The sequence below is a fragment of the Ochotona princeps genome, chromosome 4, assembly GCF_030435755.1.
Source record: "Ochotona princeps isolate mOchPri1 chromosome 4, mOchPri1.hap1, whole genome shotgun sequence".
Lineage (NCBI taxonomy): Eukaryota > Metazoa > Chordata > Mammalia > Lagomorpha > Ochotonidae > Ochotona > Ochotona princeps.
The window spans coordinates 83,800,695-83,823,380 of NC_080835.1; the positions used below are offsets into that span (position 1 = coordinate 83,800,695).

A 22,686-nucleotide genomic window follows, 5' to 3' on the forward strand; every position below is an offset into this window, starting at 1 on the left:
ACTGACACTGCTGAGGCTCAATTTGTTCTAGGTGGCGCATCTCGCTAGCACCTTTTAAAGTTAGCTCTCCACCTCAGGAGGAGAGAGTCATGGTTGTAGAAGTTTCTGGAGCTCAGAGGCAGCCCCTCTGGACTGTCGAGCTTCCAGACGACAGAGAAGGGATATTCCACAGGCGGTAATGGGCTCCCACTTCTTTCTATGCACAGTGAGGGCAAAGGAGCTCAACGTTGTAAGGTGGCTCATTCACCTTGCCCAGTCTGGCTCTGCTCAACTCTGCCCTGACTCTAGCCCCTTGCATTGTACTAGGACACAGGGGATGTGTGAAAACATCCTTGTTATTTAGCTGCTCTTCCATTACACTTCACCATTTGGGCTACCATCATGCACCCTGTGCAGAGAATGAAGTATTTACTCTCACCTCCTCGCCTCCACACGTTATTCTTGCCACATCTAAGGTCACAGTGCTAGGATCCCAAAGACAAATCTGGACTCAAGTCTCTCTTTTTTTTTTTCCCACCACAGATACAGAATAAATTTGACCAAGTGGACTCCTTACTGTGATTATTGAAAAAAAAGGCCCCTCCCCAAAACCCAAGCCACAGAGCCAAGGCCCGTGTCCTCTAAGGGGGCTAGAAATTCTGAAGAAATTCTGGGACTCTATTTCTCTCACTGCCTCATGGCCACTAGCTGCCACCCCAGCCCCCATTCCTTTTCTGGTCCCACAACAAAAGGTAAAGCCAAGGGCAATGACAATCCTGGCCCCTTGTCAAGCTGAGCATGCTCAGTGGTACCACAGCAGGTTGGGCCGGGCCTTGCGCCACCGAGTGCTTGCGCGGCTGCTCCCAGCTGAGGGTGGGCGGCCGCCTCAGCCGCGCCGGGGTGGGAGGACGCCCCTGAGGCGCTCGCCGGCCGGGCGGGACGCGGCGCCGCCCGCCGCCTGCAGCCTGTGCTGCAACCGCTGGCCACCGGAGGGGGCAAACAAACGTCAACCTGTTGTTTGTCCCGTCACCGTTTATCTACTCTGAGAAACCAGCACAAGGAAGTGCGGCTCCCACAGGCGCTCAGAAAGTTCAGCATGCAGGAAGTTTGGGGCGAGCTCGGCCACTAGCGAGGCGACTCGGGCTAGCGCGGGGCGAGCGGCACCGAGGCGCGGCGTGTGTCCCGGAGCGGAACGCGGGTTTTTCTTAGAGCAGCACTGACCCTAGGTCGCCTGACCCAAATGCACCGACTCATCTTCGTGTATCTGCTAGTCTGCGTAAACTTCTGCAGCTACGGAGACACTTCGGCCACTCCGCAGAGCGCATCCACCAGAGCTTTACGCAACGCCAATCTCAGGCGAGATGGTAAGAGACGCTTTTTAATTTAATTTTTTAAAGTAATGTTTGCTGTTCTCCTCGTTGTTTCTGCTTGTATGTTTCCTGCTTTTGAGATCTTTTATATGAACATAGGCTGAACGTCCCGGTGCAGGGTAGGTGGAATCTTATGCTTGCCTCGTGTGCCCTGGAGAGTTCCTTGTTGTGGGATGGGAGTGAGGAGAAGTGGACGTGTGCTGGTGGAAAAGGACAAGACAGGTGGTCATCTCGCTGCACCCCCAGAGAAGCCTTTCTGGTGTTCACTAGTCTCAGCTATCAGGATGCAGCTCCTCATCCCAGACTTGCAGAAAGTTGCAGGCAGTGCTGCCCCTCAGTCAAGCTCTTAACCTTAAGGTTATGCTCTTTGTGGTAGGTAAAGGGACTCAAGAGTGGTATTCTTTAGCTGGTTGAATGAATGATTGATTTTTTAACGTGACAATGGAGAATGATGGGACTCACTGGAGAGATTGTACCTGGAACCAAGTGGCAATTTATTTATACATTATTTATGTTGAGGACAAAGTCTTGGACATGCGTTGCCCTCTCAGCCCTTGAAGTGACTTTTCCTTTGGAGTTGAGCCTGGCTCAGAAACTCTGGGGCCTAGGGGTCTAGCGCTTTGGAGTTAGCTCTGTGCCCTGGGAGAGCTGGCTTCAGCTGTTAGTTTCCTTGCCCAGGAGTCTTTCCAACCGTTTGCAAGGAATCCAGCTACTGAAGCAGCCATCCTAAGCCATGTCTCCAGCAGGCATGTTTGTTTTCCTTTGCTCTGGAGGACACCTGGGTCACTTGGTCCCAGGGATTCAAAATTGAGTTTATTTGCTCTCTGGGGCCTGCACTGATATCCAAAGTTGATTTGTTCTTCAATTCCCAGCTGCAGTTGATGTTCCCAACAATTTGCAGCTGTTACTCCCATGTACCTGAACTGACCCATTTGATTTTGACTTTTTGTTTCTTCCTGTCTCAGCGTTTTCACTCTTGCTTGTTTCAAATTGTATCACACACAGCTGTTCTTAATAGTGTCACTGTTTGGCTGGGAATGTTAAACTATCTGAGTTGGTAAATTCTTATAAACCACCTTGTAGCTTGATCAGTTTCTTTCTTGGTATGCTGCTCATTTGAAATCCACCAGAAGAGTTTTGAGCTTTGAAGAAAGGAAAAAAAGCACTCTATTGTTTTCAGATGACAAGTTGAAAAAGTAGTTATTAGACTTTGGAAAAAGTAGTTAGTCTCTTGAAGTGAAATAGGAAGCCACAGTCACTTTACTTTGTAATAATGTTTTATATTAAATATTTCAGCATTTAAGTGTTGAAAATCTGTCCTCTTAAAGCAAAACGTTTTTACTAAACTTAAAAATATGAGGTAGGTTTAAACCTCATTTTTATGGTTTTATCTTTTAATGTTTCCATTGGGGCTCCCAAATCTTCTAGTTAATTTCTTGATATCCCTTTCAATTGCATGGAGTAAATGCTGCTTATAATTTGCATGACTTCATGGCTGTAATTTTGTAATCCTTAGCCTCCTAAGTATCAGTTACAAGAAGCCAAGGACAGATTATGAAAAGTATGTAACCATTGCCCATTAATCCAAAGTGCTGACTAAAACCAAACTCTGTTGTTTTTCTGTTTTTGGAAAGGGAACAATCTCACTTTAGTTTCCACTTTTAAAACTTTATAGGTATACATTGCCTATATGGGGGATACTATGCTTCATCAAAAATTTCAGATCTACCCTCAATTTCTTCATGGTTGAGCTAAAGTTGTTTTCGCAGTTACTCTAACAGTACAAATACACGTACACACAGTTTTATTAGATTGCTTAATATCATCTTCCATATCAATTACATATTAGAAACAAGACTAAGGAGAGTAAAAAAGCAGTTAGACATAAACATTAATTTAGATAAAGCAAAATAATTAACACTTACAATGGAATATTAGTTTGGAGAATTTCCAAGCAACTGCTTTTTTCCAAAATGAGCATACATCCTGAAAAGAAGAAAATATTGCCTCCATAGGCATAAAATTGGGTCTTAAGTAGTGAAAATATCTTAGTTATTCCAGCTGTTTTCCGTTCCTGCATCATATGTCTATGGTACTGATATTGCAGAGAGAGAGAAGAAAGATCGAAAAAGCAACATCTAAAACCATTTTTTAAGGGTGTTGGCTTAAAGAAAAGGTTGAGAAACATTTCCTCAGAGTTTCAATAAAAGAATAATATCATCAGAAAGCCTTATGACAATGAGTGAGCTGACAGGAAGAAAGAACTGAAGAACTTATTGATTGCTTGTTCTGGTTTTAAGGTTTTTAAATGTGTTTTCCACTGATTCCCTAAAGTCTCATTAAAGAAGGCAGTATTTTACTAGATAGACACAATGTAAAATGTAGGATGACAAAGATGGGGAATATAATCCAGGTAAATATAGAACATAAAGATTTAAGATCTTTAGAAGAGATGACCCTTAGATCATGAATTATTGGAAATCATACACAAAACCTTGAGTGACCCTTTTATGCATGTGATCTGTTTTCATACTTCGTTTATGAATAAATGTTGCCCATTTGTTCATGTTGACCTTGTTAAATGTGGCCTAATATTGGCGACAAAAGGAGAACCAAAAGGCAGGTGTGCTGGCAGAAAATGAGCTGTGTTGGACCCATCCAGATTAACATAAACACTTGTATTAGTTCTGCTTTATTGAATAGCTCAATATAATACCCTTATTTAAGAAATGACATGGAGCTATACGATGTTGGGATTGCTAAATGATAGTCATCTTCTATTATTGGATTTTGGAGTGCTTTTATCTCCCACATCCCAGGACACAGCATTACAATGTATTCATTTTTTTTAAAATTAATTACATTGTATTATGTGACACAGTTTCATAGGTTCTGGGATTCCCCCACCCTCTCCCCATACCTTCCCCCCTTGGTGGATTCCTCCACCCTGTTGCAATATTACAGATCAAATTCAGTTGAGATTCTTTCATTGCAAGCATATACCAAGTAAAGAGTCTCAATGTATTCTTATTGTAGTGGGATGTCTGCATAGTATTTCCACTAGCTTAGTGGTGAAAAGTGGCCCACAGAAGCAGGTGAAGGATGATTGAATGTAGTTCTAATCTCAAGAAGGAAAAACTGAGAGCAGAAAAACCAAAATATAGTTTCTCACAGTGCTTGTAAAGAATACACGTCTGTGTTTCATGTTTGTTATGGATCCTTGCTCAAACTGGTTTAATTTGATATACATCTCAGCCTCTGAACAACAGAGAAAAACCTAGATTCAACAATTGTGTTTATGTGTCTATTTTTAGTGGCCATATAGTTGGTGATTTTTTAATAGCATCTGGACACATGTGGGGGGATGTTTGGAATACAGATCAAGATGTGGAAAAGTAGAAGTTAATTGAGAACATTACTCATTTTAAAATGTAGTTGTATAAGGCATTGAGAATATAGATGCACTCTTTTTTTGTTGCTTTCAGAAAGCATACATGTTGGTGGCAAATGAGTCTGGATTTTGTTCAGTCAATATGTCAGGACTTGAGGTTGTCTATTACATTGTCACTGTGTACTGACATGTTTGCAGTTTTTACAATTATGTTGTCTCAGATTTTTAAAGCAGTCAATTTTATTTATTAAATAACATGGCTTTCTATTGCCATCTTTGGTGACAGCTCATTGACCTTGGTGAAAAGATCAAAGTTAGAAGGAAGACAAAACAGAAGACACTATAAACACATTAGTTTTAAGGGGTCTTGAAGCTCAGATTCAGAATAGTGTCTAAATCTTATGTAATTCTGTGCTGTGTTTTCTGTGTAACTCTGAAGATTTTAAAGCATCACAATGTTAGAATGTACAGAGGCAACGAAATAGTTTAAATGGAACTTACTTTGACCTGTACCATGAGCGTTATTCTATAACTGAGCCTTTTTTAGGGAGTTGTGTTTAGCCAGGTGTCTGGACACTATGAAGTGGAGAATGCCACTAAGAGTTACAGAAGTGACCATTTTCAGTTCATTGAATGACAATGGTTTTTGTCTACAGAATTTACCCTTCAGTCAATGAAAGCAAACCTGTATTGCTTCAGAACAGTAGGGCTGAACAATGAAGCAAAGCCTACAGAATCACTGATTGCTAAGGACCAATCCTAAGAATTAGCATGCTGCCAGGCAGGAGTCAGAATCTGTGTGGCCTCAGAGCCAAATCATTCTCAGATCTGGAAGGTTATGCAGATTTTGTCTTTGACCCTGAGAGCTGAGTCATAATGCAAATCATCTTCTGCAATTTACTCTTGAACTTTGTGGCTGAAGCGATCTGATTAGTGTAAAAGTGACAGTTCCTGAATATCTTAGTAAGATCTCTTTTTTATTAAAATAAGAAATTATTTTAGGTGAACCAGACATAAGGCATTTATACATCATCTATAGTGTGTTACTTAAGTAATATGTTGATTTTTTTCACCAAGGATTCAGTTTTAGGGTAGAAGTAAATATATGAACTATCTGTTTTCCTGTTATTCTTTGCGTGATCTGGAGTGACTTCTAAAGATTAAAAGGTAGCATAAAGCCATGTCTTTATCCTGAACTCTGCTGATGACATCCACTGTGGCTATTGATAATTTTTTAAATGATCACGTTGTATATATCCCAATCTGCTAAATGTTGTGCTAGATGCTTGGTTAACTAGCAAAATATGAATTGAAGATACATGGTTCCTGCCCTCTTGGATAGTATAGTTCAGTGAACCACAGAGCCAAATTAGGTGTTAGTTCTAATGTGCTACACTTTTTGTTCAGATGTATTCTAAAAGGTATTAACATTCTCCCAAAGTGCTCAAGAGGCTGTGCTCAGATATTGAGAAGACTGAGCAAGTGTAACTTCAAATTTTCTACGGTTTCACCAACAGAACAACTCCACAACTCTGTGCCATGTATTTGAGTTCATAGTAAGATTTTTGTTTGAAAAATAGGTATTTTCCCATCAAAGTGTGATAGTACTTCAATGAAGAAATGCACTGACATACAAGACTGGACGAATCGAGGAAAGTTCCTTCAAAAACAGTGAAATCTAAGCTGAGGAATGAACAGTGAATCAGAACGAAGAAGTCGAGGACAGTAAGAAAGGAGGTGGGAGCTTCCCAGTAGAGCTCACCGGGATTTGGACTTGAGAACCCAGGGGCTGAATTTCTACTACTGAAAGGCCTGGGAAGTAATGCCACAGAGACTGGCCGTTGTGCTAGCAGCAGTGAGAATCATTCCAAGAATTAATTTGGAGAGAGACATGACCCACTCTTCTTGAATGCTGAACGTACGTGTTCCTGAGGCCTAGTGCTATAGTCAGGAATGGTCTTCCTAGATCCGCTCTGCTCATGGGGTGTGCACACTCAGTGAGATATTTTATTTTAATATATTAGTAGAATACATTGAGTTACTTTTCAATACAGAAGTAATTATTTGGTGCACAGTGCCACATGATATCCTGAGATGTCTCATCCTAGAGGCTCCCACCATTATTGCTTAGTATAGTAGGTATTATTTTGTTCATATAGCTAAGGTTTTTTTTTAAAGATTTATTTATTTTTTAAGGTTTATTTTATTTTTATTGGAAAGGCGGAAATACAGGGAGCAGAGACAGAGAGGAAGATCTTCCGTCCGATGATTCACTCCCCAAGTGAGCCGCAACGGCTGGAGCTGAGCCAATCTGAAGCCAGGAGCCTCCTCTGGGTCTCCCACATGGGTGCAGGGTCTCAAAAATTTGGGCCGTCCTCAACTGCTTTCCCAGGCCACAAGCAGGGAGCTGGATGAGACGCAGAGCTGCTGGGGTTAGAACCAGCACCCATATGGGATCCCGGCGCGTGCAAGGCGAGGACCTTAACCACTAAGCCATTGCGCCGGGCCCAAGATTTATTTATTTTTATTACAAAGTCAGATATACAGAGAGGAGGAGAGACAGAGAGGAAGATCTTCCATCTGATGTTTCACTCCCCAAGTGAGCCACAACGGGCCGGTGCTGCGCCGATATGAAGCTGGGATCCAGGAACATCTTCCTGGTCTCCCACATGGGTGCAGGGTTCCAAGGCTTTGGACCATCCTCGATTGCTTTCCCAGGCCACAAGCAAGGAGCTGGATGGGAAGTGGAGCTGCCGGAATTAGAACCGGCACCCATATGGCATCCCACTGCGTTTAAGGGGAGGGCTTTAGCCGCTAGGCCACGCTGCCGGGCCCATATAGCTAAGGTTTTAATACAATAATATAAATACTAAAATAGCTGGTCAATTGGCAGCTTCTTAAATTACTTCAAAATGTCTATATTTAAGAATTAGTGCAATTTCACAGGGAGCATTTTCACAATAACTTTATGTGAAGAATAGTTTCAGCGAAAACCTCCAGAGATACTCTATATGGGCAAAAAGGAAAGATTCCCAGACAAATGCTATAGCAGAAATGCTCTGTCTCCGTATACAGTATTTGAAATCCAATCACATACATAATTAAACAACAAATCATTAAAGTGTAAATATAAGAATTATAAGAATTACCAGTAGTAACAACATACTATTATTAAATGCAGACATTCTGAAAATTCGACTATGGAAAATGCAACCAAAAGAAGCTACAGATATGCAAAAAAATCTGCTCAAGAACTAAATAAAGCTTTCAGATATACAAATGCATTCATAAGATCCAAAGAGTACTAACACTAAAAGGGAATTTTTTCTGTGCTTTCTGTATAATTCCATCACACGTGTGTATGTAGATTCTCTATCTGAGGCACAATAGGAGTGTACAGAGGTAGGCTAAAAAGAGCAAGTTTGGAAAAGTGACAGCTAGTGGTTTTTCTACCCCCTCTTATACTTCCAGACTTTGCAGTTTTTGTAAGAACTAGCCAAGTACAACTGACTTAGCTTTTTTATTGAATAAGGGAAAATAAGTCCAACCCCTCTCCATATGTTCCTAAGGAATTCCTGTGGTGTGTTTCGGTAAGGTGTTTGACTTCTTTTTTTTTTTTTTTTTTTTTTTTTTTATTGGAAAGCCGGATATACAGAGAGGAGGAGAGACAGAGAGGAAGATCTTCCATCCGATGTTTCACTCCCCAAGTGAGCCGCAACGGGCCGGTGCGCGCCAATCCGAAGCCGGGAACCAGGAGCCTCTTCCGGGTCTCCCACATGGGTGCAGTGTCCCAAAGCTTTGGGCCGTCCTCGACTGCTTTCCCAGGCCACAAGCAGGGAGCTGGATGGGAAGTGGAGCTGCCAGGATTAGAACCGGCGCCCATATGGGATCCCGGGGCTTTCAAGGCGAGGACTTTAGCTGCTAGGCCACGCTGGCGGGCCTGGTGTTTGACTTCTTAAAATGATGTCCCTGAGCTATCTGTAAAGTTCAGAGTATATATGTGAATGGTTTACCAAGTTTATAAATTGAAATTGGTGTTAGTTTATGTACATAATGATTTAAAACAAAAATTTTGACAGTAATTACCATGAAAACCTCATTGGAATAGCAAAAACAAAAATAAATAGCAACTGCAGCCTCCAGAGTAAGAAACCATTGTCATTATTTTAGTGTCACAGAGATTTGTGTTAGTTATAAAGGGTGTGAACAGGATTTGTTGTCAGTTTAAATCAGAATTTGTTAGAATCAGAATTCTTATTAATTTGAGTGAAGACGTAGAAAACACATCTACAAAAATTGTGTATTTGAAATGAAAAAAAAAATCAGTAGATTGGATCAGATACAGAGGTTGCCATCCGTCTTAAATAAAGGATCAGAGTCAACTTGTGAAGTTTCGGACCAAGTGGTTCCTATTGCAACCAGTCAGTTCGGCCGTTGTAGTACAGCAGCAGCCATAGAATTGCACAAATGAGTGGCTGCTACTGTGTTCCAATCAACATTTATTTGCAACAGCATGCCTTCAGACCAAAGTTTGCACAGAATCTACACGTTCTTGAATTGAAATCAGGAACCGATCCTAGCAAGATGAGGTTCATAGAGAATAAATGCAAAGTGTATTGCTTTGTTTATGAAATAAAAGCAACTATATAGTTACAGAATAACCAATCTTGGATTAACACTAGTTCATACTAAGATAAATGAAATTGATGTACGTAGATGTTGTTAGGTAGTTTTGTCTGTATTGTTACCGCTTTTTGAGTTAGTTGAACAAAGCTCCTGTTTGAATCAATTACATAATTGATAAAAAACAGTAACAGCATTAGGGTAAACTGTTATCACATCAGAATCAGGGAGGAAACAGTACTGTTATGTCAGTTGGTGCTCGTCAGTCTGTGGCCAACAGCATTATACTCTTCTCCCATCTGCTGTGTGATCGGTTTCTGACTCGTTTGGCCCTGTGTCCTAAACTCATGCAATATACTGCTCTTCCATCTTTATCTGCTTCCTGCCTTTTGGCTCCAGCTTCAGCAGCAAATGTGATTTTTTTCTTTGCACCATGCACAACCGATATACTTAGTTTTATTGTTCTTCTTCACTGTGCCATCACATAAAATTCCTCAATCTTTTCCAAATTCTTGGTCTACTCCCCCTTCTCTTCTGTACCCACTGCCATTTGAGATCATTCCTGCCCTTCCACTAAGTTGCCTTGGGTGAGTTTTCTTGTGATTGACCACCTCTCCTTGAAATATTTTCTTCCCTTGATCTTGATAGTGTTCCCCATATTTCCTATTCCTACATGAACAAATTGGAGTGGTGATGAAAATAAACCAAAAATTTAATACAGAACTTACTTAGAAGTTTTTGGAGAAGCAACTGAGGAGGCCTTAATTCTTTTATTCTTTACCTATTTCTGTTATACTGAAAAATGTAACAAAGAGTTTATTCTATTGTGGTATATATGTTGATGGAAAACTAAAGAATATTTGATGATGGATATGTCATACTACATTAAGTTTTATGCTGCAAAATTTTTGGTTATAAAATTCAGAATATAATTTTAAAAATAGATATTGAATACATACATAGGTTTTATTTTTCTTGTATTGTTGTGGTTTCTTATTTATTTGTTGTTTTTTTCCCTTTTCTTTTTGTCTGTGTCTCTTAACTGGAACTTCCTGATTGCCCTTCAAGTGATGATTTGTTTCCTTTGATTCTGACCCTCACATTCTCAGGGTTCTCATTGTTCTTCTCCAGAGGATCTTACATTTCTCAAAGTCCTGATTGTTTCTTATGCACAAATCTTTTACTTCTGACTCTTTACTTAGCGCCAAAGTTACATTTTCAGGGTCTGAAATCTACACTGCGTGATTCCACTGGTACTCAAAAAAGCTTTCCTATTTAATTAATAAATATATGAAATACTTTAAAAATATATTAGGTTATTTATCCGATGATAAGCACTTGAAACAAAACACCTTCCTCCCTTTTTCTTTAGAAAACATCACAATTGTTTTTAAACAAACTGCAGTAAAGGAGCAGGTTTGCTACCATACTTACGGCAAGAAGCTCACCACTTGGTGTCCTTCCAGTCCCTACCAGGTAGAATTGGCCTGTCCTTTATTCCGTATTTCTGTCTTAAAACCTACAGTGGTATGATTGCTGCTGTGTGTTGGAAACTAAATGATTCAGTACAGCTCAGCATATTCATCTGTTCAATTAACTGGCACATGGGAAAATGCGGTAAGTCTGAGGAATGGTAAATCAGTGCCCTCTTGTGTAGCCAGTCTTTGGAGCACATGGGTCCTCTCTTTATTGGATACCAATAAAGAGGAGAAATGCGGAATCTAAGATTGTTTTCAGGCGTGATCTCTTCTTGGGTGCTTGTTGTATCATTCATCAGTATGGAAAATGGGATAGAGGAGGTCATACGATAAGTCTGTATTATTATGTCTTGAAGATCAATAACAGTGAAGTTTGTGGGAATATAATAATTATTCCTGATTCTGAATCTTCTGAAGTATTTCAATGTAACAAATACTTTCATTTCCATCATAAATGTTTTGAAGAATTGGTTATCTATTTCCAAAGAAATTTTGAGAATAATTTTGTTCTGCAACCTTGGAGCTATGATTTTTTTTTTAATTTTTTTAAAGATTTATTTATTTTTATTGGAAAGGCAGATATACAGAGTGGAGAGACAGAGAGGAAGATCCTCTGTCCGATGATTCACTCCCCAAGCGGCCGCAATGGCTGGAGCTGAGCCAATCCAAAGCCAGAAGTCTTCTCCAAGTCTCCCACACGGGTACAGGGTCCCAAGGCCTTGGGCCGTCCTTGACTGCTTCCCAGGCCACAGGCAGGGAGCTGGATGGGAAGCGGAGCTGCTGGGATTAGAACCGGCGCGCATATGGGATCCTGGTGCGTTCAAGGTGAGGACCTTAACCACTATGCTATTGCGCTGGGCCCAAGCATGATGTTTTGAGTTAATTTTGAACTGATGGTAATGAAAATTTCAACTGTCTTTTTAAAAGTTAAAGCCCCATTTTTTTTTTTACAACACTGACTAGAATTCTGTTCAGCCTTTCCAATATCACTATTTCAGGAGATTGGCAAAGATTTATTGATGTGAAAGAATTAGAGAGAAACAGACAGACAGAAAGCATCCAATAGCTGATTCCCTCCCCAAATGGTCACAAACCTAGTGCTGGAATAGGCCAAAGTCAGGAGACTAGAGCTTCATCCAGGTTTCCCACATGAGTGGCAAGGATCCAAACACTTGGACCATCTCTTACTGCTTTCCCAGACTATCATTATGGAGTTGGAAATGGAGCAGCTTGGATATGAGCATGTGTCCATGTGTGTGCTTTACTTCCTGGACCACAAATCTGACCTCTGTGTGTATCGTTTTATCTGAAATTTGTACTACTTAATTAAATAATTCCAAAGAAAAAGTGAATATAGATTAAGGAAACAACTTCATTCTCCTCATAAAGAAATGTTTGTACTAGGTTATTTCACAGAAGGTAATACGAGGCAGTTGTTGAATGTAAAGTGCTCATTTACCATTAGAAAAGCTTCAGTGACCAAGTTATTAAACATTGGATTAAACAATTGTAATGACCAGAGCTAAGCCGCTTTGAATCCAGGAGCCAGGAGCTTCTTCTGGATTTCCCAGGCAGGTGCAGGGTCCCAACGTTTTGAGCCATCCTGTACTGCTTTCCCAGGCCACAAGCAGGGAACTGGAAGGGAAGTGGAGCAGCTGGGACATAAACCATCACCCATATGGGATCCTAACACATGAAAGGTGAGGAATTAAACCACTAGCCTACCACAGTGGGCCCAACATTTATTAAATTTTCAGAAAGTAAAACCAGGATGGTATGAATTACTTGAAATTTAGTTTAAGTCTATTATATAGGGAGATGATTTAAATACTCCAAAAAGAGCCATTACATTTATATAAGAGCCTTTGTTTTTTGGATTCTTTAGCTTGCTACTTTTCACCAAATCTGATTGCCATACTGATATGTGTGGAGCTTTAGAGGAAGCCCACAACCAGTTCAATATATCTGCTCTTTTAAAACTTAGGCTTTGGCTGAGAGAGAAACTAGTTATGTGCAGAAATGCAGGGCAAGTCAGCAGCTGAGCGGGGCCATTGTTAAATGATGTAGAATTTTTTGTTTTTTAAGAATGTGAATTTCAAGATTCTGCCCTGTAGACCAAATTATGAATGCAAATTGTTTTTTCTAATATTTGTTTCAGAAAGCAACTCTCATTGTTTGAGCTGTTACAGAACACAGAACTATTTGAAGATAAATACTACATCACTCATTAAAAATTATTATTGTGATCAGTGAAGCTTGAAGCATGAGCGTTTAGTACAGTGGTTAAGTGGCTGCTTGGGATACCTGCATCCTATGCCGGAGTGCTTAGGTTTGAGTGCTTATTTTGCTCTCGGGATTCCAGCTTCCTGCTAATGAATAGTCTGCCAGGCAGCAGGTGAAAGCCAAGGACTATAGCAGATCCAGATTGAAATGTTGGCTCTCAGCTTTGGTCTGGTCCAGCCCGGGCTGGTGGAAGACCTCTGTTGATGGAATACCTGTGGTTGTTGTTGAATAGAACTTTCTCTTCCTCCTGCCCTCGCTTTATTGTTGTCTTTCAAATACATTTCTCTCTACCTGTCAGATAAATGAACATACATCAGAAGAAAAGTAGCATTTTATTGAAGTAATATTAGTCACGATTTTTTATGTGTCAATATCTTAGGCAAAATATTCCTGAGCCAAAACAGTTAGTATGTGGACTAAGTTATGAATCTAGTAACTTTTAACTTTTAAGCAGGTAACATGATTTGCTTGCTCAATCACTGGATGGCGGTAGACAAGAAGAGGTTTGTACATCATTTCTTTTTCCTCTTCTTCACTTGGGAATGCAAATTAAAGCAGGGAATATCATATTTTCTAAATATACTGAAAAAAGTAAAAATAATGGGACAGTATAGCTGATGATACACAGCTGTTCTGCATTATCTTTACAAATTTTACATGCAACTAAAGCATTCTGAAATGATTTAGATGACATTTTAATGCTTTGTACTATTTTTTAAAGTTTTATTTATTTTTATTGCAAAGTCAGATATACAGAGAGGAGGAGAGATAGAGAAGAAGATCTTCTGTCCGTTGATTCACTCCCCAAGCAGCTGCAATGGCTGAAGCTGAGTTGATCCGAAGCCAGGAGCCTGGAGACTCTTCTAAGTCTCCCACACAGGTCCTCGACTGCTTTCCCAAGCCACAGGCAGGGAGCTGTATGAAAAGCATGGCCACTGGGATTAGAACAGGTACCCATAAATGATCCCAGAATATTTAAGGCAAGGACTTTAGCAACTAGCTGCCACGCCGGGCAAAAATGCTTTGAACTCTTGATATGCCCAATTTATCTGGACATGTAAAATTCATGGACATACAACTTGAAAATATCAATTAGTTGAAGATGATTTTCTAAATAATGAGTATGTGTACACAACCACTGGTTGGTCAGTTTTCTTGGGAAAGACAAACCAGTTTGTTTATAATTTATTGCTTTCCAGGTTAAAAAGTAAACCCAAAATAAGTTGTTTTGGGAGACAACACTTATTATGATATCAAATGTGGAAAATCATCCCCTCAGAATGTTCCAGTTTCTGAGTTTGCTGGAAAACACAGGGTAGAGCAGTGAGCTCAAAATGGTGTGAGAACATGAAGCCTGGACCTCATTACCATGATATTGACAGCAATCAATTAAAAGTTTCTAAATGCACATTTTTTGCACATAAAGACTTTGGTTGTGTTCATCCAGGTTTAATAAAATTAGAGAGGTGTGCAAAAAACTGTCATTTTGTGAATACTTTATGGAAAATGAAAATCACAATAGAATGATGAATTCATGATTCTTTTTGAAGAATATCAGGAAAATCAGTGGAGGAAGAGGGATTTGGAAGGGGAGAAGAGGAAATCCCAGAGCCTATAGAACTGTATCATGAAAGAAAGAAAACGAAAGGGTGGGAGGAAGAGACAGAAAGAGAAAGGAAGAGGAAAAGAAAGGAAGGAAGGGAGAATGGGAAGAGGAGAAGGAAAGAAAGAAAGAAAGAAAGGAAAGAAAGAAAGAAAGAAAGAAAGAAAGAAAGAAAGAAAGAAAGAAAGAAAGAAAGAAAGAAAGAAAGAGAAAGAGGAAGGAACAAAGGAAGGAAGATGAAAACCATGTCTTTGGGGTTCGTACTAGGCTCAATATGGTTCCACAAGATATATCCCAGTTATGGAATCTCCAAATAGTGCTTTGTGTGGAAAACACTTTGTAGGTATGATTGAGTTAAAGATTCAAGATTAAAAATATTACCCTAGGTTATTGGAGTGGACACTTAATGTAATTACAGGTGTCCTTATAGGAGAGATGCAGAGAGAAATTTGATGCAGTCAAAAGAATGGATACCATTGTGACCCATGAGGCATAGGTTTGAGCAAAGGGGCCATAAGCTATGGAGCGCCAACAGCCACCCAGATCTAGAGGAAACAAGGTACACCATTTCCTCAGGAGCATTCAGAGAAAGTATGGTCCTGCCAACATTCTGATGATTAGCCCATATGGCTGATTTTAGGATGGACAGTTAACTTATTGGTTAGCATCTTGGTCAAGATAGCTGTGTTCCACATTTCTGTACCTGGGTTCAAGTTCCAGGTACAACTCAAGTCTCACTCCTGATTCTAGCCAACTCATGTAAACCCAGAAAGCCTGAGGTCAAGTGGTTGGGTTCATGACATCTCCCTGGATTGAGTTCCTGGATCCTGGCTTCAGCTGTTCCAGACCCAGGAGTTATGGGCATTTACAGGATGTACCAATAGGTACATCTCTTTCTTTGTCTCTTAAAAAAAAAACAATGAAAACAAAAATGTTGATTCAGACCTCTATCTAGGAATGTAAGTACATAAGTGTATATTGCTTTAAACTACTAAGATGGTGGCAATTTTTTTAAAAAAAGATTTATTTATTTTTATTGCAAAGTCAGATATACAGAGAGGAGGAAAGACAGAGAAGAAGTTCTGTCCAATGATTCACTCCCCAAGTGATCACAAGGGCCACTGCTGCGCCAATCCAAAGCCAGGAGCCAGGAACTTCTTCCAGGTCTCCCATGCGGGTACAGGATCCCAAAGCTTTGGGCCATCCTTGATTGCTTTCCCAGGCCACAAGCAGGGAGCTGGATGGAAGGCAAGGTAGCCGGGATTAGAACTGATGCCCATATGGGAACTCGGCATGTTCAACACAAGGACTTCAGCAGTTAGGCCATGGCGCTGGGCCTGGTGGTGGCAATTTGTTATCTAGACACATGGTAAGGGTCTTTGATTTGGAAGATGGATGGTTCAAATATGTAAATTTTTGAAACCAATGTTTCAAACACTTGTCAAATGTAGGGTTTGGAAATAAAGTACTGAACATGATATGACAGTTACTTTGTCAATTAACTTATGTGAAAATATCTTCTATCTGCCTAATAATTAGCATGCAGATTATGTTGACAACCTATTTGTAAGTACAGTGACAATTCTATAGACAGACACGTCAAAAAGTTCATGGAAAATGAGTTTACTTTGATTGCAAAAACTGAATATCCATGCATAGGTTTTCATAATGCACATTTTCAGTTAACTTTTATAGCTCTTGCATATATATAGTTTATGTTTTGCAGATATTAAGGTTATTGTTAAGTCACAATTAACAAATCCAAGTTGAATTTCTGAACCCATGTTAAAATGAACCAAAATTCTGTCATTCAAAGCCCACATTATAGAAGAGAAATATATTATTATATAATTTAAAATTTTAGTAGCCATATAAAAACAGCAAAGAAATTGCATAAAACTAATGTTTTTATTTAGCCCAATATATATCTATTTTAATTATCCAGCAAATATTTCTAAATTACTGAGATTTCCTTCAGAATTATTTTGATCATGCTAAGTCTTCAAACTTAGCATTAATTTTGCACCTATAGCACATTTAATTGCAGAATGGTCATATTTTAGATATTCAATATGTCCATGTAATTAGTCTTTACTAGTTTGTGCCCTGCAGTGCTTAAACATTAAGATCATTTGTTTAGACTGATGAAAGTTGATGTTAATTATTTTTCAACAGGAGAAATTTTAATTTCTGAAAGTGAATTCTCTATTTCAAGGTGTAGAAGTCAATTGTCACTTCTCATAAAGATTCATGAAAAAATTCCATGTGATTTTGCTGTTAAATCAACATTCGTAGAGCTGATATTTCTTGTTTTTTCTTATGTTGCTACTTGTATTTCTGTATTTATTTTTATTGACTTATACATTTATTTAGAGACAGAAAAGACAAGCAGAAAGAGCTGCCACTCACAGATTCACTCTCCAAGGTGCTACAAAGGCCTGAGCTGTAGCAGTCTAAATCTAGGATGCAGTTAGAGACGTAATCCATGCCTCTCTGGTCAGAGACAGGGACCCACCTGCTTGAGACATTATTACTGCCTCCATGCAGCTACATAAGGTGGAAAGCAGGAGTGTAGTTGGGACTCAAACCCAAGCATTTCAGTATAAAATGCAGACTTCCCAATTAGAATTTAACCATTAATCCCAATGCCTATTTCTAAGTTATTAATGTAAGGAACACAGATTTCATATAATCATAGGTTCAGTTCCAAGAGGATAACTACATTCACTCATTCTTCTGTTCCCTTCTTCACTTCGCTCCATCAGTTTTTTTTTTAAAGATTTATTTTATTTTTATTACAAAGTCAGATATACTGAGAGGAGGAGAGATAGAGAGGAAGTGGAGCCGCCAGGACCAGAACCAGCGGCCATATGGGATCAAGGTGAGGACCTTAGCCACTAGGCCACACCGCCGAGTCCTCCATCAGTTTTTTGTAAAGGCATTGTTTTAATCGAATCTATATTCGCAGGCTTAATTTGTGGCTGATCATAATGTTCAGCAGGTAAAAAAGAAGAAGACTACATCCCACACAAGTATAAACAAGGACTAAAAATAGAAATCATATCCCAAAATGATCATTTCATTTGTATATATTTTTGTGACATGCCGTATTAGCTGTCACAAATCAGAGAAAACATGAGATTTTTTTTCTTTTAGAGCCTAGCATATTTCATTTAAGAATAATAGCTTCCAGTTACACCTGTTTTGTTGCAAAAGACAAGACTTCATTATTTTTATGGATGAGTAATATTCCATTGTATGCATGTATAGAGAAAGAAAGATAAATAAATGTTTACATATATCACATTTTCTCTTTCTAGAGGTTGGTTGTTGGACATCTGGCTTGACTCTGTATCTTGGCTTTTCTGACTTAAGTCACATAAACAAAAAATAAATATAAAGAACAAGGAAAAAAACCCCTACAGCCTATCTAATAAACTTACAGACAACCAAGCAGTCTATATATCAGATTCAGTTTCTAATATTTGGGAATGTTTCCTTTGAAAACATAGCTGGCACTAATTTCTTTGTCATGAATGAGGAAAACTGTTTAACTAGCATGAGTGATTCTTTTCACTTACAACTTAATGAGATGATGAAAATCTTGTTATCATTTCTAAAAGTATTTATTCAACTTTATTTGAAAGATAAATTTACAGAGAGAGAGGAGGAAGAGAGAGAGAACATTCTTCCATCCACTGGTTCACTCCCAAAATGGCTACAAAACCAGAGCTCAAAGGATGAACAGCTGGGGGCCATAGGTTCTGCCATTTCACTGTGTAGGTTCAGGAAGCTCAAGGACTTGGACCATCTTCCTCTGTTTTCTCAGGCATGTTAGTAAGGAGTTGCATCACAAGTGGAGCTGGCACCCATATGGGATGCCAACACTATAGGCTGGGACTCAACGTACTACACTAGGACGTCAGCCCCACTGATTTATCATTTGGCCATTTGATCATCTTCTGGTTTCCCCAGGCCTTTAACTGGAAGCTGGATCAGAAGCGGAGCAGCTGGGGCATGAACTGGGACCTATATGGGATGTCAGAATCTCAGCCAGTAGCTTAATTGGCTACTCCAAAACAGCAGTCTCTTATGCTCATTTATTGCTGTTCTTTCTCTTCAACAGCATCTCAGAACGATTGAAACCACTTAAGCAGTACTCTAGCATTATGCTCCACATCAGGGACCCTGGGACGACATCAGGTGGCTGTTCCCCATCCCTGGGTACTGATGCAGTTGTGCTGTTGGAAGTGTCTCTCTCCCCTTCTCTCCCTCCTTTCCCCTGACACAGGAAGAAAAATAAAGGAGCTTGGAAACAGTTGCCTCATCCACTTTCCTCCTTTCCTCAGCCCTCCTCACTTTAATCTGTGATCCCCATGGACATGCGTCCTTCTCAACTATGGAAACCTCATCAAAAGTAAAATTTATTTTTTAAAAGGACATTTTATAATATAGAAGAATCAAACCCCACAGGTGTCTGGGTCATTCCCTCATATGAAGGTGCTTTTCTTGTCTTTTGAGATTTGCAATGAAGAAATGTGGAAACGTGAACTTATCTTCTATCAAATGAACAAAATAATTTAGCAGGAGCTGTGTTCTCCTATGAGCTGTCTGTGCCAACTTAAAACCTCTTGAAAAATTGAATGTTACTTGATTGGATGCTCTTGAGTACACAGCTCAGCCCCCACCAATAGGACATTTAGCCCAGAAGTCTGTTGCATTAGTTTCCAAACCTGTCCTCTAGTTGTATATGTTAATACAATTACATCACAATTGAGTGACACAGCAAAGCTTAATTGCAAAGAAGAGTTCTGTGCTCGCTAAATAGTGGATTCACTTTTATTCAAACTCTAATGATGACTTGCTTTAGAAATTCATTAATGTCTGGAACAAAATATTATGGTATTCATGATTTTAACAGCAGACTTTGATGCTTGTTTCTCACCATTTTAAAAGCTGGGCAGTCCAATATGAAGATGCTGGCAACTCAGTTTCTGGTGAGAACTCTCTTCCTGGCAGGCAGGCTGTCACCTTGTTGCTGTATCCTCACGTGACACTTCTGGTTTACAAGTGCGGTGGGAGAAAAATCTCTGGTGTTTCTGTTTTAAATAAACGCATCTGCTCTATTGGTAGAACTCTCTTATTGTGAACTATTTAATCAAAATTGCTTCTTTTAAAGTCTCTCTCCAAGTATGGTTACGCGGGCGTGGGTGAGTGTTCAGTGCTTTCAGCACATGAATTGTGAGAGGACATGCATCAGTGATAGTTAAGTGTGGGAAAGGCAAGTGAACTGTCCTGCACAGCGAAGTAAAACAACAAATGTAAAAAGCTTAAGAGGCTCTCTACTGTAATTGTTTCCCACATGACTGTGATTTCTGTGCATTTAAGAAGCAGAAATGAGGAGTTATGTTGTCGCTTATGTAAGAATGATTGATAAGCAGTTTGCTACTATAAAACATACTTGGCCTGTTCCTCCTCATTCCTTAGTCACAGGGGTGCACATTTATGCTTTAAGCTAAAATAGAAGGCACCTCCCCCATTTTAACTGGGATTTTAAACTACTCAAATCCATGCTATTTTATCTATCAAAGATGGATAAAAGCATTCCAACATGTGCGTGGAAAACGATATTAAACATCAGCATATGTTATATGATATAACATAAATGTCATACCAATGGGTAATGAAATTCATTAACTTGAAATTCTAACCTCATGAAAGACCATATGGAATAATGATTTGTGGCAGTAAAACTCAGTTGAAATCCTACCCATGTTCTTTACTCAACTCCTCTGAGATACAACAACAATGGCAAAACCACCTATACTATAAAGCAAATGTGAAGAGTAAATAGTTATGATAAAGAAAGCTCTTAGCACCATGTCAAGAAAAAAATACTTTAATAAATGTTAAGACATGTAGAGTTCTGTGATAAGTTATTTATTGAAAGGGGATATTATCACATTTCCACTTTCATTTTTCAAAGAAAAAGTGTACCTTCAATAATAAAAGTTATCTTAGTGCAAGTGTTACTACCAACTATGTGTACAGTGTATTTCAAAGATGACTTCATAAAATCATTGAATTTAAGCATGAAAGGCTTCTTAGAGTAATGTGGGTGTCTTCCTGGTTTATAAGTGGTAACTAGTGGAGCAGTGACCTCCCTAAGGTCACAGCATGGATCAGTGGCAGGTCTGACTTTAAACATGGATTTTCTGACTTAAGTTTTATGTCACTTCATCCTATTGCAGATATCTCCTGTCTAGCATTAGATGCAACAACTACAAATCTCAGTAAAAACTGCTGATTAGAACGGAAGTGTTTTCACTGACACCTGTCCATTGTTCATTGCTTCGTCCTTATGTTTGCTTTCTTCTTGCCAAAATTGTGTTCATTTTTGATCTAGTTGTGGTAAATATAATGGTTATTATTGTCTTAGACTGTTAAATTAAAAATGATAGTAATGGAACATTTCTATTTTTTCCTTTTATTATATTTAATTTTTCATTTATAGTTTTAATCATCGATGTTCCACTTGCTGGAGTGTGCTCAAGATTTTAGATCAAGAACATTTGCCATGTTTTTCCAGGATGCTTGATTTTCCAGCAGTCTGCTTTCTGTAAATAAAAATATGAACTTAAATGCAGTCAATAGCCAGCATTAAATTAATTCCTGACTTGCCACTCAAAAAAAATTTAAGGTCTAAAATTAATATGTATGCGATACAAACTAGTCATAAGAAAAGGAACAGAAACTTGAGCTGCATTAAATACACTTATATGGTTTCAAAAATTAGAATAATCAATTTTATGATACAGCCAAGCAAAAATATGAATAACTTAAGGCTTAAGAAGGAAAACTCTTTAAAAGACAGAGAAACAAAATCAAAGACACATATTTCCCATCTATTGTTTCAACTCACCAAAAGGCCAAATCAGCTAGGACTGGGAGAGAATGAATCCAGGACCTTAGAACTTAATTCAGCCTCTAATATGGGTGTCAGAATCAAGCCCTTGAGCCTTCAGTGGTTTCCACCAAGGCATGTATTAGCAGGTGTGCCGAAAGCGGAAGCAAAGCCAGAACTTGAACTTAGGCTCTCTAGTCTGGGATGCAGGTATCTTAACTTCTGTACCAAATGCTCCTTCCAAGTTTCCTGGGTTTTGTGCAATACTTTGACAGTAAATTTCAATTGATTCATAATTTACTTAATTTCTAATCTGTACCAGGCACTCCAGTGGCTATAGATTGGGTAGTAAAACAGAGATGATTCTCTGTTCTAATGTAGACCATTTATCTCACATTCAGAGTGTTAGCAGGTCATATGCAGCGAAGAACTATGAGCACAGACCTAAGGGAGATCCACGGAGTGAGCTTTATCCTAACATCAAAGAAAGATTGAAACTTCCTCTTGAATTGCCCTTAAATGTAAATGCTGCCTTTTTTTTCTTTTTTTCTTTTTTATTGATTACATTGCATTATGCGACGCTATCTCATAGGCTCTGGGATTCCCCCAACCTCTCCCTATACCCTCCCCCCATGGTGGATTCCTTCACCTTGTTGCAGTATTACAGTTCAAATTAAGTCAAGATTCTTTCTTTGCAAGCATAGAGTCTAGCATCTTATTGTCCAGATAAATTCAATGGTTTCTTGGGGAGATCATCTCTGGTCTGAAGGTAGAGCTGTCAGAATATCATCCCGATCAATTAAAAGCCACAACATAACATCAACAACAATTTACAACATTATGGAATTAATTGACATGATGTTGAACAACAAATATGTTAAAAATGCATACTGTTCAGCTGTCTCATGTCTATTTTCATTTTAGCATTCAGTAATTTATAGTGTTGAAGCATTATTTTGCTGAACTTAGCAGATTTTAGGATAGTTTAAACTGGCTTATAACTCTAACAAGGCATGTGTCAACAGTTGAAGTGCGGAACGGTTTTAGGAGGGGTG

The 22,686-nt window shown here is 39.0% G+C and overlaps 1 protein-coding gene across 2 annotated transcripts in view; it reads left to right on the forward strand.

The window, feature by feature from the left end:
• The first annotated feature begins 969 nt into the window (after positions 1 to 969).
• The window catches only part of PDGFD (platelet derived growth factor D), a 230,184-nt gene continuing 208,467 nt past the window's right edge, over positions 970 to 22,686 (forward strand). Inside the window, exon 1 of one of the 2 annotated variants that reach the window (XM_004585023.3) lies at positions 970 to 1,343. In XM_004585023.3, coding sequence (XP_004585080.2) covers positions 1,220 to 1,343 — 124 coding nt within the window. In that variant the 5' untranslated portion in view covers positions 970 to 1,219. The remainder of the gene's footprint in view (positions 1,344 to 22,686) is intronic. The other variant, XM_004585022.3, reaches the window with a different exon arrangement.